The sequence below is a fragment of the Macrobrachium nipponense genome, chromosome 35 (genome assembly GCF_015104395.2).
Source record: "Macrobrachium nipponense isolate FS-2020 chromosome 35, ASM1510439v2, whole genome shotgun sequence".
NCBI classification, from domain to species: domain Eukaryota; kingdom Metazoa; phylum Arthropoda; class Malacostraca; order Decapoda; family Palaemonidae; genus Macrobrachium; species Macrobrachium nipponense.
The window spans coordinates 5,408,749-5,424,479 of NC_061096.1; the positions used below are offsets into that span (position 1 = coordinate 5,408,749).

The 15,731-nt window shown below is 42.3% G+C and overlaps 1 protein-coding gene across 6 annotated transcripts in view; it reads left to right on the forward strand.

Annotated features, from left to right (window-relative positions):
• Nucleotides 1-15,731, forward strand: part of LOC135208401 (formylglycine-generating enzyme-like) — a 226,969-nt gene that overhangs the window by 196,323 nt on the left and 14,915 nt on the right. For all 6 annotated transcript variants that reach the window (XM_064240536.1, XM_064240532.1, XM_064240533.1 and 3 more), the window contains exon 6: nucleotides 1,725-1,798. In XM_064240536.1, coding sequence (XP_064096606.1) covers nucleotides 1,725-1,798 — 74 coding nt within the window. The remainder of the gene's footprint in view (nucleotides 1-1,724; nucleotides 1,799-15,731) is intronic.

Here is a 15,731-nt window from a genome sequence, read left to right on the forward strand (position 1 = left end):
GCTCTCGGAAACAGAAGAGGAAACAACCTTAATTGGAGATTCGTTAGTTAAAGATCAGGATTAAATTTTGTGGCCAAAAATACAAGTAAAAGTTAACTCTTACCCAGGTGCAGAAGCAAAGAAGATAGCCGAGGCAGTGGAAAATCAAGGTAAAAAATAGAAAAAATGCAATCATAGTGCAGGGAGGAGGAAATGCCTCTTTTCTAAAAGATGGAAGAATTGGCCAGACAGAAGGTCTCGTAGCCAATCTGATAAATATTGTAAAGAACATACGTGAGAACAGTATTCTTATAGGACTTCTGCTAAGAACCATAGCAAGGCAATTGGAATCAATGACAGACTGGAGCTAATATGCAAAGAAAAAGGTTTTAGGTTTGTAAACCTTAGGGACAGATTTATAGATTATAGATAACTACAGTATACAGTCAACCCTCCATATTCGTGTTCTCTAGATTCGCTGACTCACCTATTCACAGATTTTTCCGTGGGACCTATCTAAAAATTGTTCGTCGGAGGTCCTGCTCACTCACCAGTTTTTCCGTCTATAAATATTCACTTATTATTCTATTTTGATGTTATTTTTATGAATAAATATGCTTTTATGATAACAAATAATTTACTAATTTTCAGGTATTAATATTGATTAATATTTTATTAAGTCCATATTGAATGAGTAAGATTTTTGTTTGTAAATTTTCAAATATTAGTAAGTCTAAATAATATAAATAATAATGCACTGTTACTACAATATTTATGTTATTCTATACTAAATTATTTTTTAAAAAATTAAAGAACAATTTATCCCTGTCTTTGGCCTAAGTTGTGAAGCAAGGGGGAGGTTGGGCGGCCTGTCAGAAATGCCACAATACTTGACAGAAAGTTACTTGGGTCCAAATTGTTGCCAGTGCCTGATCATCTACTTCTATTTCTTCCTTCTTTTATATATATATATATATATATATATATATATATATATATATATATATATATATATTATATATCTATATATATATTTATATATATTATATTTATATATATCTCTGCCATGATGAGAAATGCATTGATAGATAGACAAATAGATACTTAGTTCAGCTCTCTCTCTATCTGGAAAAGATATACATTTGGCAGAGGAAAAAATTGTTGCCTATAAAGGTTCATTTCAATCTTTTGATATTGTAAAGAATTCCTCTCTCTCTCTCTCTCTCTCTCTCTCTCTCTCTCTCTATCTCTCTCTCTCTCTCTCTCTCTCTCTCTCTCTCTCTCTCTCTCTCTCTCTCTCTCTCTCTCCTGTTACATATTCTCTGTCTCCTAAATAATTCATAAATAATTTCACTCTCCATGGTCAAATATGATGTTGCCCATTCAATTATCTCTTTTCCTCTCTCTGTTTCTCTCTCACTGTGTTATTGGCTGTATGTATATATTTCTAATGGTAAAATGTTTAAGATGACTTTGAAAGGATAATAATATTTCAAAGATTTAATACAATAATGGAATAATAATTTAAGGTATATTTGATGTAGGATGATACTTTAAGTATACATTTGGTATTTGATCTTTCAAGATAGGCAGTTATAAACATTTTACAGGGGGTTTCAATCATTCATGGATTTTAGCTATTTGCTGAGGTGTCTGGTACACATCCCCCCACTAATACTGGAAGGGTGGGCTCAGTGTATGATTTACTTTTTACCTAATCTACATACATTTTTATCTGTCTACAGACTGGGCCTCATTCCGGGACTGATAAAGTGAAGAAAGGAGGATCTTACATGTGTACAGAAGATTACTGCTATAGGTATGATATTGGAATTCACTCTTAGTTTTTAATATACTGTATTTCAAGACAAACCAGTTGCAGTACTTATAAAGAACCCCATATTAGTGGTCAAGAAATTTTCCAGATATTACAGACCTGAAAGAAAAGATAATAGCCACCACAGAATGTGCAGGTAAACCCAGGTTCTCAGCAGTTATTATAATTAGTACGCATTTATGAGTCCATACCAGTTAACTCTGCATTTGTCCTCAAGCTGATGATTAGTCCTACAATCAGTTTCTTCTATTTCATGCTATTCTGTTCTTTTATCATCTTGTATAAATTTTCTCTTGGATTTTAAACCCTCAAACACTGATGCCCTTGTTCGGGTGTGAGCTTCGGGACCATTAGCTGGGGTTATATGCATGATTGCTTGCTCTTTGCATTGCAGTCTCATTTAGCCATAAATCTTTGCTTTTGGTTCAACCAGAACCCTCTTTCTTACTTTTATGTCCTCTTATTCAGTATACAGGCAGTCACCGGTTATTGGCGGGGGTTCCATTCTCGGAGGGGTGCTGATGAACAAAAATCACCATTAACCAAAACTTGGTGATTTATGGCGCTTATGGTGCTGAGTTTTGGTTAATGGCACCGATAACCAGTTAATGGCGCCTCTGTTAGGTATGTTATGGTGCCATAATTATTATTGGTGCCTATTTACAACCTTTCGCCATTAACAGAGTCTGCCGATAACCAGGAACTGCCTGTATAGTACTGAATTAGCTTTTTTTATATAAGTAACCTCCCAAGTAATTGCATAGCTAACAATTTCTAAGTAGTACCGGTAACTAAAACTTGAAAATTGTTGTAGCGATTCTTTTTGTTTGTTTTGGTATAGATAACTAGTCCCACTTACTTTTGGAGAAGGGAAACAACACAGCAGAGAGCTCAGTTTATTTCTGCCGGCTTCCGACAAAGGTTGTGAGCTATAGCTAAATTTTTTGGATTTTGTAGGCTTTACCAGTTGTATCTTTAGGATATCAGTGAAATATTTTGGATTCTTTTGATAGCTTTTCAGCATTTATTTAGTCAGGTTGTTAGTTACAGACTTTATCCATCATTTTGATTTATTTTGGGACTGATTATGTAGTTGACTTATTTCCGACAATGTCTGACATAAGTGTGACTGGTACTTGTTATTGCAGCAGAGGTAGCATGCAGTACAAGGATGACATCTTGCACACAGTGTCTGTGGATTGCAGAGGTCAAGTGTATCCTGTGGATCTGACTTGTGTTGAATGAGTCATCTGAGACTTGAGACTGGAAAATTTTAACTTCTCACCTTTCCAATTGGACAGAGATAGGAAGAGGAAAGTGTCTACTAAGAGTGACAAGTCATTAGCTAGTCAGGATTCTTTGAAATCTTCCTCTGATGTACCTGTTATTTCTGTCATGTCCCCAAACCCCAGTCCTTCAGCTGTACCACCTAATCATGTACCCAGCTCCCATGCTTCCGACCCCAATATCATCGCATGTCTCAAAGCTAAGTTTGATCGTAAGTTTGAGCTTTTAGCAAGCTTTATGGTTCAGTTAGGAGAGTCAGTGCGTGTGCGTCTTGATTGTGAAAGTGTGTTCATAGCGGAGTGTTAGTGAAGTAGCTGGCTGTCTGTCCCACCAATTCTCCTAGGCAAACGTCCCTGACATACTCCCTGACACCTGGGAGAAGTCTTACCAGAGGCCCAAGGGAGGTTGGTGGGGTCTGCCCACAAGCAGTCAGCCCCTCAGTCACACCTGTTGTCGAGTCCCATGTGGCCACAGAGTGTTGGAAAGGTGTCTTGTTGAGTGCTCTTAGTCTTTCCTCCAGTTTTGAGGCTTGGAGCCCTGAACATAGGCACCAGTGGTGATTCGGTGAGTGTCTCTTGGGAAGTCCATGGGCTTGGATGTGAGTGGCAAGGATGTGGAAGAGCTAGTGGATGCCAAGAGAGAAGAACTAACCACTGAGGAACTGCAAGACCTTCAGCAGGAACAAGCAACAGACGATGGATGAGGAATCCAAGGAGGAGGAGGGGAAAGAGAGGGGATACTGTGCTTACTTCAGTGATCAAAGTGGAGTGATCTACAAAATTTTGTTGAGACACATCATCCTAACAAAGACGTTATAATCCGTGTCTCTAACATGTTTAATGACAACGTTTTGTATAATTTTAGGCAGTTATTGAAGAAACGTCAGAAACAAATGTCTCTGGACAGTTTTGTTATTTGACAGGGGTCCAGTGACTTTCAAGCTGGTCCTAGTGCCAGTAAAAAACAAAGTGGGGAAGTAATCTCAGACAGAACCACTTAAAAACCTAGAGAAGTAACCCCAGAAAGGTTCATGATACCTGAAGTCCTTCTGGAGGGGGATTCCCCTTCCAAACAGTAACCTATCTTCCTCCCTCTCCCCTCTTCTCTGTCTTCCATGTGCTAACAAGTCTTCCATATGCTAACAAGGCTTCCATAAAGGTAAGAGTGATGTTAAATGTTCATTATTCATTTCATTATTCATTTCATTATTCCTTTATATTTATTTCTCACTGTTTTCTGTTGTAAAACTGTGTTTATTCACTGTAAAATGTATTTTGTTCATGACACTTACCTGCCAGTATATTATATAGCTGTATTCTCTGACGACCGACAGAATTTTGAAACTCCCGGCAAACGCAGTGGTCGGCTAGGTGGTTTTTGTACCCATTCCCGCCGCTGGGAGGCGGATACCGGGAACCATTCCCATTTTCTATTCAGATTTTCTTCTGTCGCCACGGTCGGTAAACACCTGTTTACAGACCTCCGCTTAGGATTTCGAAAACTTCATTTGTCACTTGAGTATTTGGCATTGTCTTTTGGTTTCGGATTTGACTTAGTGATTTGGCATACGCTATTGTGGTTTGGATTTTGATTTTGGCTTTGATTTTTCTTAGAATTGAGATGTCTGGATCTAGTTCTACTAGTTTCAGAGTGTGCGGTGTAGTAGAATGTAAGGTGAGGCTACCAAAAGCCTCGGTAGATCCTCACACGGTGTGTGAATTGTAGAGGGCATGTTTGCTTGTTGGATGATAGGTGCAAAGAATGTGAAGTGTTAACTGATGTCGAATGGAAGGGGGGGGGGGGGGGGGGGCGTATGAATCTTACATTCGTAGACTTGAGCGTGACAGATTAGGAGGTCTTCCTCCAGGAGTGCTTCTGTTAAAAGTCAAAGTAAAGTTGCTCAATCTAACATAAATTTTGTTAGGAACATGTTACGCATAACCCTATAATTTCACCTTCAGATAAGGAAGTGGTTGTTACCGAAGGGAATGCCCTTTCTACCATTTTAGAATTGATTCGGAACCTTGAATCGAAAATGAGAGTGCTACAATCTAATGTGCAAAAGTGTAGTGATAATGTTAGTGCCCCTAGTGAAGTGGAGGGGGCGTCAGATCGGTCCTATAATGCCTCCAGGTTGAGACCTCTGTCGGACTCCCAGAGCACAGGGAATGGACATGTCGAAGGCCGAAGGAGGGTTACGGGAATTAAACACCGGTCTGGCGTCCCCTTCGGCAGATCTGAAGACGCATCCCAGGCTGCCAAAGATCGTGCACAAGCTCGAATCTTGAAGGAATGCTTCTCTTCCTCCGAGACGTCCTCACCTCACCGTGGGTGGGAATCTCGGAAGACCTCTCCGACTGAGAGTGGTAAGGAAGACGTAAGGTGTCGCACTGGCGGCCATCGTCTTTCTCGCCCTCTTAGGAAAGGTCTTACGGAAGAGGACGCAGCCTCTCCAATTGAGAGTGGTAAGGAAGACGTAAGACGTCGCACTGGCGGCCATCGTCTTTCTCGCCCTCTTAGGAAAGGTATGATGGAAGAGGACGCTTCATCGGGAGATCGAGAGCGTCCTCCGCCTCAATTTACGCTTCGGTCTTCTCCGGAAGACTTCGAAGACAGTATCCCGCACAAGAGATTCAGGACGTTTTCTGAGCGTCCTGATTCAAGTCCGGAGAGAAGGAAGAAGGCGTCCCCTCGCCCATCTTCTTCTCAAAGGTTCATTCCATCATATGGTTCTTCACCATCGAAAAAGACTCTCGTAGCGATTCGTCAACAGTTGGATGCTTTTTTCGCCAAGAAAGAAGAAAGATCGCGTAGTCGTAAAAAAGATCTATGGCTTCCCGTCAAGAAATCTAGACGTTCTCCTGCGACTTCTCTTCGTTCTTTGTCATCTTCTGATTCGTCGCCTTCTAGACCTCATCGACTCAATCAGGAACGCGCAAGCAGTCCTGCTGATAGAGTTTCTAGAAGTATTGGCGAAAGAGAAAAAGACACTAGGTGTCGCACAGGCGGCCGCCGTCGTCTTTTCCAAGAGTCGAAGAACGTTCAGAAGGATCGCTCAGAAATAGAATTACAAGAAGAGAATATTCAAAGGAAAAGCCTTGCTAATCAGGACGCTCGTAAGGACGCTTCTCGGAACGCTCGGTCTCATAAACGTCGGCTGGTAGAAAGAATTCCAAACCTCAACGAGATTAAGTTTCAAGAAAAGGATATGAAGACGCATATGAATGGACGCTTTTGAGGACGCGAGGCGTATTACAACTCAAGACCGTTTTAAAGGACCGTTTCCACGACGTCCATCATGTCAGGACGCTTTTGAGGACGCGAGGCGTAGTGCTAGTAAGGACGCTCGTCGTCCTTCATATCAGGACGCTTTCCAGGACGCAAATGACGACGCTTTCCAGGACGCAAATGACGACGCTTTCCAGGACGCTAGGCGTCCGATGCATAAAGTCACCTTGGGAAGAAAAGGACAGGTCGCTAGTCAAAAGGGTAAGCGCCATTTGCGTCAAGGTAGTAGAAACTACAGTATGGGTGTTCGTCAAGAGATATCGGATAACGTTAGTCTGGAAAATTCGGAGAGAAAGTCAAGGTTAGGAGAACATAGCAGACTCTCCTCTTCAAAATTGATTTCAAACACAAGACCTACGTTTCGAAAGGGAGGTGAAACTTCGGTTTCTTCTCGTTCAATTCAGAATAAGACTACGTCTCCATTAGAAGATAAATCGTCAAGCGAGCCTGTTTCGGAAGAGGAGGAGGATCCTACAACCTCATCCTCTGTGGATTATAAGACTTTGACTCGTCTTTTAAAAGATTTGTTTCCCGAGAAGTTTCGAGCTCCAGTTCCTCTCTCTCCACCTTCGCAACTAACCTCTTCGAAGGCAAGGAAGACTCCAAATTTTGTCAAAATGGCCACCTCGCTCTCGACTAAAAGGGCTTTTAAAAGAATCCATGATTGGATGGAATCCAAAAAGACAAAGGGCAAGACTTCTTTTGCACTTCCCCCCCACAAGGCTTAGTGGAAGATCAGGGAAGTGGTACGAGACAGAAGAGGAAGCAGGTTTAAGAATCCCCGCTTCCGCACAAGGGGATTTCGCCAACTTAGTGGAAGCTCCTAGAAGATCTTACCTGGCATCAGCAAAAGTTTCGTGGACAATGTCAGAGATAGATCACCATCTCAAAGGCCTTTACAAAACTCTAGAAGTTTTTAACTTTCTAGATTGGTGTTTGGGCATCTTGGATGTTCAGTCTAGAAGCCCAGATTCCATTTCATTAGAGGACTTAGCAAGTATTTTGTCTTGTATGGACAGAGTAGTAAGAGATGGCTCCGACGAACTGGCATCACATTTTGCGTCGGGAGTCCTGAAGAAACGCGCACTCTTCTGTAGCTTCACAGCTAAGTCAGTGTTGCCAGCGCAAAAAGCAGAATTGTTGTTCGCTCCTTTTCTGCTCATCTTTTTCCACAATCGATGGTAAAGGATTTATCAGTAAATCTCCAAGAACGAGCGACGCAGGACTTATTGTCTCGGTCTTCGAAACGTCCTACGGATCAGATGTCTTCAAGAACCACGCAAGCTTCTAGGAAGAATTTTAAGCCCTTTCGTGGAAGAGCCTCTTCGAGAGCTGCTGCTCGAGGGAGGAGTTTCCCCAGGGGCAGAGCCCCCTCAAAAACCAGGGGAAAGAAATGACTTTTCGGACATCCAGGCACCAGTCGGGGCGAGACTCGCTCTTTTCGCGCAAGCATGGAGGATAAGAGGGGCGAACTCTTGGTCACTCGAAGTGATCGAGAAAGGCTACAAAAATCCTGTTTCTTTAAAACAAAACCGCCATTAAGCATAGAGCCAATAGACCTTTCGCCCTCTTATCAGGATTTGAAGCAACAGATCTTATTAGACCTTTTGGATCTAATGTTGGAAAAGAGAGCAGTGGAAAGGGTTGTATCACGGAACTCTCCAGGCTTCTACAACAGGCTTTTCCTTGTTCCGAAGCACTCGGGAGGATGGAGACCTGTCCTAGACGTAAGCAGGCTGAATCTTTTTGTAAGGAAGATAAAATTCAAGATGGAAACTGCACAGTCTGTTTTAGCTTCCCTGAGACCAGGAGATTGGATGGTGTCCTTGGATCTCCAAGACGCCTATTTCCATGTTCCGATACACCCTCGGTCCAGGAAGTTCCTCAGATTCATTCTAAAGGAACAGGTCTTCCAATTCAGAGCTCTCTGTTTCGGGCTGAGTACAGCCCCTATGATATTCACGCTTCTGATGCGAAATGTAGCAAGATGGCTCCATCTCTCAAAGATAAGAGTCTCTCTCTACTTAGACGATTGGCTGATCCGATCCACGTCAAAGGAACAGTGCCTGGAGGACCTACATACGACATTACAGCTGACGAAGGACCTAGGCCTTCTGGTCAACTTCGAGAAGTCCCATCTGATTCCCACACAGTCCATCGTGTATCTGGGGATTCAGATGGATTCAGCGGCTTTTCAAGCATTTCCATCCATAGAACGTTAGCTAAAATGCTTAGAGAAAGTATCGGTCTTCTTAGAGAAGGAAATATGCTTGGCGAGGGAATGGATGAGTCTGCTGGGGACCATTTCCTCGCTGGAGAAATTTGTTTCTCTGGGAAGGCTGCACCTCAGACAGCTTCAGTTTTTCCTAGCAGACAACTGGAAGAACAAGAAAGATCTAGACGAGATTTTGAGAATCCCTCAATTGATCAAAGAGCACTTGAAGTGGTGGTCCGATCCCGTCAAGCTATCGGAAGGGATATCCCTCAAAGTTCTGAGCCCAGACCTAGTGTTGTTCTCAGACGCGTCCATGACGGGCTGGGGAGCAACACTGGGGGAGGAAGAAGTGTCAGGTCTCTGGAGAGGGGAACAGAGGTCCTGGCACATAAACCTCAAGGAGCTAGAGGCGATTCGTTTGGCACTTCAATGCTTCGAGTCAAGGATTATGGGACGAATTGTACAAGTCAAGTCGGACAACACCATGGCGCTCGTGTATATAAAAAAACAGGGAGGAACTCTATCTCGTTCCCTGTTCAGGATCATGAGGGAAATCTTACTTTGGGTGAAGCTAAGAAATGTAACGATTCTAACGAGATTCGTTTCAGGACAGCAGAACATTCGTGCGGATCTCCTCAGCCGTCAACATCAAATGCTTCCAAACGAATGGACTCTCCATCCAGAGATTTGCAAAGAGTTATGGAAACTTTGGGGACGTCCACTGGTAGACCTCTTCGCGACAGCGAAAACGAAGAGGCTTCCTATTTACTGCTCTCCGGTTCTAGATCCAGGAGCAATAGCAATAGATGCCATGCTTTGGAATTGGAAGGGGATGGATCTCTATGCCTTTCCTCCATTCAAACTCCTGGGAGAGGTAATAAGGAAGTTTGCGGCGTCGGAAGGAACAAGAATGACGTTGATCGCCCCCTTTTGGCCTGCAAGCGACTGGTTCACAGAGGCCATGTCATTTCTGGTAGATTTCCCAAGGACACTTCCAGAAAAAATCGATCTACTCAGACAGCCCCACTTCGAGAGGTATCACGGAAACCTCTCCGCTCTGAGTCTGACTGCATTCAGACTATCCAAAAGTTGGCCAGAGCGAGAGGTTTTTCAAGATCGGTGGCAAGAGCTATTGCCAACGCTAGAAGAACATCTTCTCAAGCTGTCTACCAGTCGAAGTGGGCTGTCTTCAGAAGTTGGTGTAAAAGGGAAAATATTTCCTCCTCCACGACCTCTGTGAGCCAGATTGCTGATTTCCTCCTACATCTTAGAAATATAGACAAACTTTCAGTGTCAACGATTAAAGGCTACAAAAGTATGCTGTCAACGGTCTTTCGACACAGAGGCTTGGATTTATCAAATGATAAGGATCTTCACGATCTATTGAGGTCTTTTGAAACCTCAAAAGTTCCACGAGACAAGATTCCCTCATGGAACTTGGATGTTGTTTTAAAGTTTTTAATGTCAGCCCCTTTTGAACCTATGCATGCTGCCTCTTTGAAAGATGTAACTAGGAAAGCTATTTTCCTAACCGCTCTGGCAACAGCTAAGAGGGTTAGCGAAATCCAAGCTATGAGTAAGCATGTGGGTTTCAGAGAACATAATGCAGTGTGTTCACTGAGCCCCTCGTTCTTAGCTAAGAACGAAAACCCATCCAACCCCTGGCCTAAAAGCTTTGATATCAAGGGGTTATCAGAGTTTGTCGGACGAGAACCAGAGAGAGTTTTGTGCCCTGTTAGAGCTCTCAAATTTTATCTGGAAAAGACCAAACAATGTAGAGGCCCGTCAGATAACCTGTAGTGTTCGGCCAAGAGGCCGGAATTACCAATGTCTAAGAACGCACTGGCGTTCTTCTTGAGAAACACCATCAGGGAAGCTCATTCGTCATGCGCGGATGATGATCTTAATCTGCTAAAAGTTAATGCTCATGAAGTTAGAGCGGTAGCTACTTCGGTGGCTTTTCAGAAAAATATGGCACTAAGTGACATCCTGGGTGCCACATTTTGGCGAAGCAACTCTGTGTTCGCTTCACACTACCTCAGAGATGTGAAGGCGACACATGAGAATTGCTACTCGCTTGGACCATACATTTCCGCCGATACAGTATTGGGGACGAGAAGCAATACGAACCCCATCCTTTAGAAAATGGATGTGTGTGATTTTAATTATGGGTTTGTTTTTTATGGTCGTAGGGTTGGCCACTTTGAGGCGGGTCTTCCCTTTAATTAGCCTGAAAGTTATGGGACTAACTTTAGTGGGGCTAGGTTAGGTGGTATTTATTATGCTTCGTTGTCTTCAGTATGGTCAATATGGTCTAGTCACATTGTGACTAGACCACGCTGGAAATTCTAGTTAAGCAGAAGCAGGCTTGGGTGACAGTAATCACGAAGTCAGCTATGCTAACAGGTAGGGAACCAAGATGTCAATCATCTGCATGTGAAATGTTTCCAAAATCCTTCTATTCAGTCCCTTCCCCCCACCTCCAATGGTGGGATTCAGCTATATATATACTGGCAGGTAAGTGTCATGAACAAAATGATATTGTCATGATACAATAAAGTTTGTTCATACTTACCTGACAGATATATACAATCAAGTACCCACCCACCTCCCCTCAGGGGACAGTGGTAAAGAAAATCTGAATAGAAAATGGAAATGGTTCCCGGTATTAGCCTCCCAGCGGCGGGAATGGGTACTAACCACCTAGCCGACCACTGCGTTTGCCGGGAGTTTCGAAATTCTGTCGGTCGTCAGAGAATACAGCTATATTTATATCTGTCAGGTAAGTATGAACAAACTTTATTGTATCATGACAATATCATTTTTTGCTATTATTTTGCAGGGTCTGGAACGAACACATTAATACTATTTACATTATTCCTTATGGGAATTATTGCTTCGGTTTTCGTACATTTCGGATAGCGTAGGAGGTTCTGGAACGGATTATGTACAAAAACTGAGATTCCACTGTAACTGTAATGACAAAATGATACATATAAAGAATTGTTTCCCTCGTCTTTCTTTTTAACTCCACCAGAAGGTCAGAGTCCGGAGCTGTCAAATATGTCAAGTATGTCAAGTAATGTGACAGGAGGGAGAGTGTTGCCAGATTAGCGATCACTGCTCTCTCTCTCTCTCTCTCTCTCTCTCTCTCTCTCTCTCTCTCTCTCTCTCTCTCTCTCTCTCTCCTTATGTATGTAATCTTCACACACTCCTATATTTTTACCAACAATTTATTTCTTTTTATAAGGGTAATGTATTGGGCATAAGGGTAATGTATTGGGCTAACTTTTAAATGAAATTACAGTAACTTTAATTTCATTTAAAAGTTAGCTTAATACTTATGTAAAGACAACTCTCTCTCTCTCTCTCTCTCTCTCTCTCTCTCTCTCTCTCTCTCTCTCTCTCTCTCTCTCTCTCTCTCTCTCGTTAGAGACATAACTAAGAGTTGTATTAGTCCAAATAAAAAGCAGTTTGTTCGTGAAAAGGAATTTTAGAACAAAGAAAAAGAGACAGAATAAAGAATTTCTTAAAAGTGGTTGAGAAGACTTCCAAAAATAGATTGGTCTGTCAGAAAGGGGAAAGAAGAGAGAAATACTGTAGTATGTAATCTTCACCCTTTTCTATATTTTTACCAACCATTTATTTATTTTTTTTTTTAAGGGTAGTGTATTAAGCTAACTTTTAAATGAAATTAAAGTAGCTTTAATTTCATTTGAAAGTAAGCATAATATTTAGGGAGGATGATTAGGGTCATATTTAGTGTTCTAACTCTAGAAGTATGTATTTATTAGCATTTTTAGAGACTGTTTTAGAGACTATGCCAAACTTTCGTGAAAACTCCCTTTACGCGATGGGGTCTGGAACCTAACCTCGCATGACGCACTCCTTTTTTTAAAAACTTCTTTACCCATCTCCTTTTCTTTCTCTTATCCCTTCTCGAGTGCATTAAATAGCCAAGTAGAGTACAGAGGCTACTGCACTGGCAAGCCTCCTGGCAACAACTGAGGTCTGGACAGAAACAATTGTTTGCAAACAGTTTGGAAATTGTTTGCAAACATTTGGTAAACTGTTTGCAAACTTCAGCAAGGAAGGCCATGAGTGCTGGTTAGTAGGCAAGAGAGAACAAGAAAAGGCTGCTTTTTGTTATCCTCCTTTGTGGTTGTTGAAGAGAAGATATTCTTATCATGCCACTGGAGAAGCCCCCCCTCTCTGGGTACATCTGCCTCTGCCCAGGGGGACTTCTCAAGACTTAAGTTCTCTCTCGCAGGTCAACATTTGCGGCTACCAAGGTTATGTTTTCTTCTGCCAAGCTTAACTGCTTACTCAAGAACATTTTAAAGTGTTTGAAGTATAATTAGTTTCTTGGGTTGTGCAGGTCCCCTTGCTAACAAATTCCAGGATTATCCTTCAGCACCTACAGATCTCTCCTTAGACATTTTTTTTTACAGTACTTTCCAGTATTGATAGAGGAATTAGAGATGGTTCTTGAGAGTTGGCCTTCACCTTTATGATGAGGATCTTAAAGAAATGTGAGTTGTGGTGTTCTTTTACTTTGAAAGGGCTGACTTCAGCCCAGAAGTCGGTGTTTCTGTTCTTTCCCCCAGTACTTGACTTCCTTTTTCCACAATCAGTCGCGAGTTGAAAAGAATTCTTCTTTCAGCACCAGGTCATCTTTGCCCTTAGAGCGTTTGCCCTTTCGAGGAGGTAGACAAAGGTCTTGGTTTAGGCCAGGAGCAAACATCTGCTTCTCCTCCATGTTGATACAAAATTCTTCAACTAAACCTCCCTCCAAGAAGTGAGGATGGTGATCCCCGTGCAACAGTAGGTGCCAGGCTCCTGCATTTTTGGGAGGAGTGGATCAGAAGAAGAGCAGAGCAATGGGTGGTAGAGGTTGCTTAACTAAGGTTACACTATTCCCTTCAAAGAAGATCCGCCCTTAGTCAAGAAACCCATCGTCTAGACAACTTACTTTCTAGGATCAGAGAAGTTTCCGCACTATCAGTGGAAGTTTCCTTCCGTCAATGGAGGGAGTCACAGATATAGAATCAGAGGGATTTTACAATCGCCTCTTTGTGGTCCGGAAGTCTTCAGGGTTATGGTGACCAGTGTTAGATGTCAACGCCCTGAATGTCATTGTTCTGAAGACAAAATTGAGGATGGACATGAATTGCCCAATTCTTGTTCTGAAGACAAAATTTAGGATGGACATGAATTGGCCAATTCTTGTATTCATTCGTCAAGGGAACTGGATGGTCTCCATAGACATGCAAGATGCATACTTTCATGTCCTATTACATCCAGACTCATGGAAGTACCTCAGATTTGACTTTTGGGACTAATTTTTTTTTAATTTTGAGGCTTATGCTTCAGCCTGGCCATGGAAGTACCTCAAATTTGACTTTTGGGACCAAGTTTTCTCATTTCGAGACTTATGCTTCAGCCTGGCAACAACCCCTCAGGTTTTACCCACATTCTTGCTCCTCTAGTCTCATGTGAGTCAATATATTAGGGCTGTTGCCTTGTATAATAAGGCGCCCTATGAGGTAATGTTAGACTTGCGATAATTTTACTCTAAGTCGGTTGGTTATGCACTTGCATACTCATTGGAGTGTCTTGGGTTTGTAGATCACTTACAAAGTCGGTGTTATCTTCTTTGGTTATGACGACGATGTGTTAAACTCATGATGATTCGGCAGTGATGCGAGGTTCTAGTAGAAAACACGAAGTATAAAAAAATACTTATATTCTCTGAGATTACATGATGAAGTCCAGAGGAAATTTGTACAGGTCTTCTAATGACGATGGCTTGATCGCTTCTGCCAACGATGATGACTAATTCTGTTTTGTCTACCATCTCGGTTACAAGTCATAAAGGAAGCAGACAGTAGCTCGAACATATGAACATACATACAAATGAGACACACTACAGATCACATAGGCCGTTTGAATTATAGGTCGCGGTAGTTGTCTCAAGCAGGGAGCTTGGACTAATGTTTCAAAACAAATGAATGACCACAGGTGACGGCACGTCACCTTAGCCTACTTTATTGTACACTTCATCTTAGCATCTCTGGTCTGATCACATTCCTGCAAGCAATCTGGTTGACCTCTTTAGTTTTAGTTTTTTTATATATATGGAATAACATTCCATATTTTTATTATGTAACTCTTACAAATATTGCTCTTTATTTAAACTACCGCCCACTTCCCTCTCCAATGAAAGTTGCATGGAGGACCTTCAAAAGACCCTTCTGTTAGCATGCGATTTGGGACTTGATCAAATTTCAGACCTGTTTGTGACCTCTAAAAATCATTGCCTTCCTCTTTATTGTTCTCCGGTACCAGATCCGTTGGTGTGGACAACAGATGCCATGCTTCTGTATTGGTCAAATAAGGAACTGTATGTCCTCCCACCCTTTAGAATGATAAGGAAGGTGATAAACAAGTTCCAATCTGGTAAGAATGCTTCAAGATTTCTCATAGCTCCATATCGGCCCCTGAGGGAATGGTTCCAGGCTTGATAAGCCTCTTGGTCAGCTTTCCAAGATTACTCCCTCAAATGTGTGAAAGAGCAAGAGCGCAGTCCTCTCACTTCTTGTAGTTTGTGAGAGAGCCCTCACCAGGTTCCGATCAGCCCGTCTCCCAAGAGAGTGTCTGAGGGACCTGTATCAGATCGCATTGTGTATTCCGAATGTCAAGTGTATGATATATAATGCCCAACAGTCGAGCAACAGCAGTCAGAGCACCCCATATACAGGTATGCAGTCCTAGAGCCCACAATATCAGAACAGCCAGCGCTCGATAGGTTAAAGCAAGTGTCCAGTGCCTAATAGTGTAAAGCACAGGTGTCCAGCACCCTAGTGCTCTTCAGTCACATGACCAGTCTACAAACGCACTAAAGATTGTCCGGTGCCCGAATGTATAGAGTCCGAGCGCCAGGTGGCTGAACGCCACCCAGCATATGATTATTGCTCATCTACAATCAGAGGTACAATCGGAAGGAGACTTACAATTTAAACAGCAACTGGACAGTAATGTATCCTGAACCTGCTCCAGAATCCGTCAACAACTACTCAGAATCTTCAGGTGTTAGAAGATTTTTCTTCAGCTTCATCAGATGAA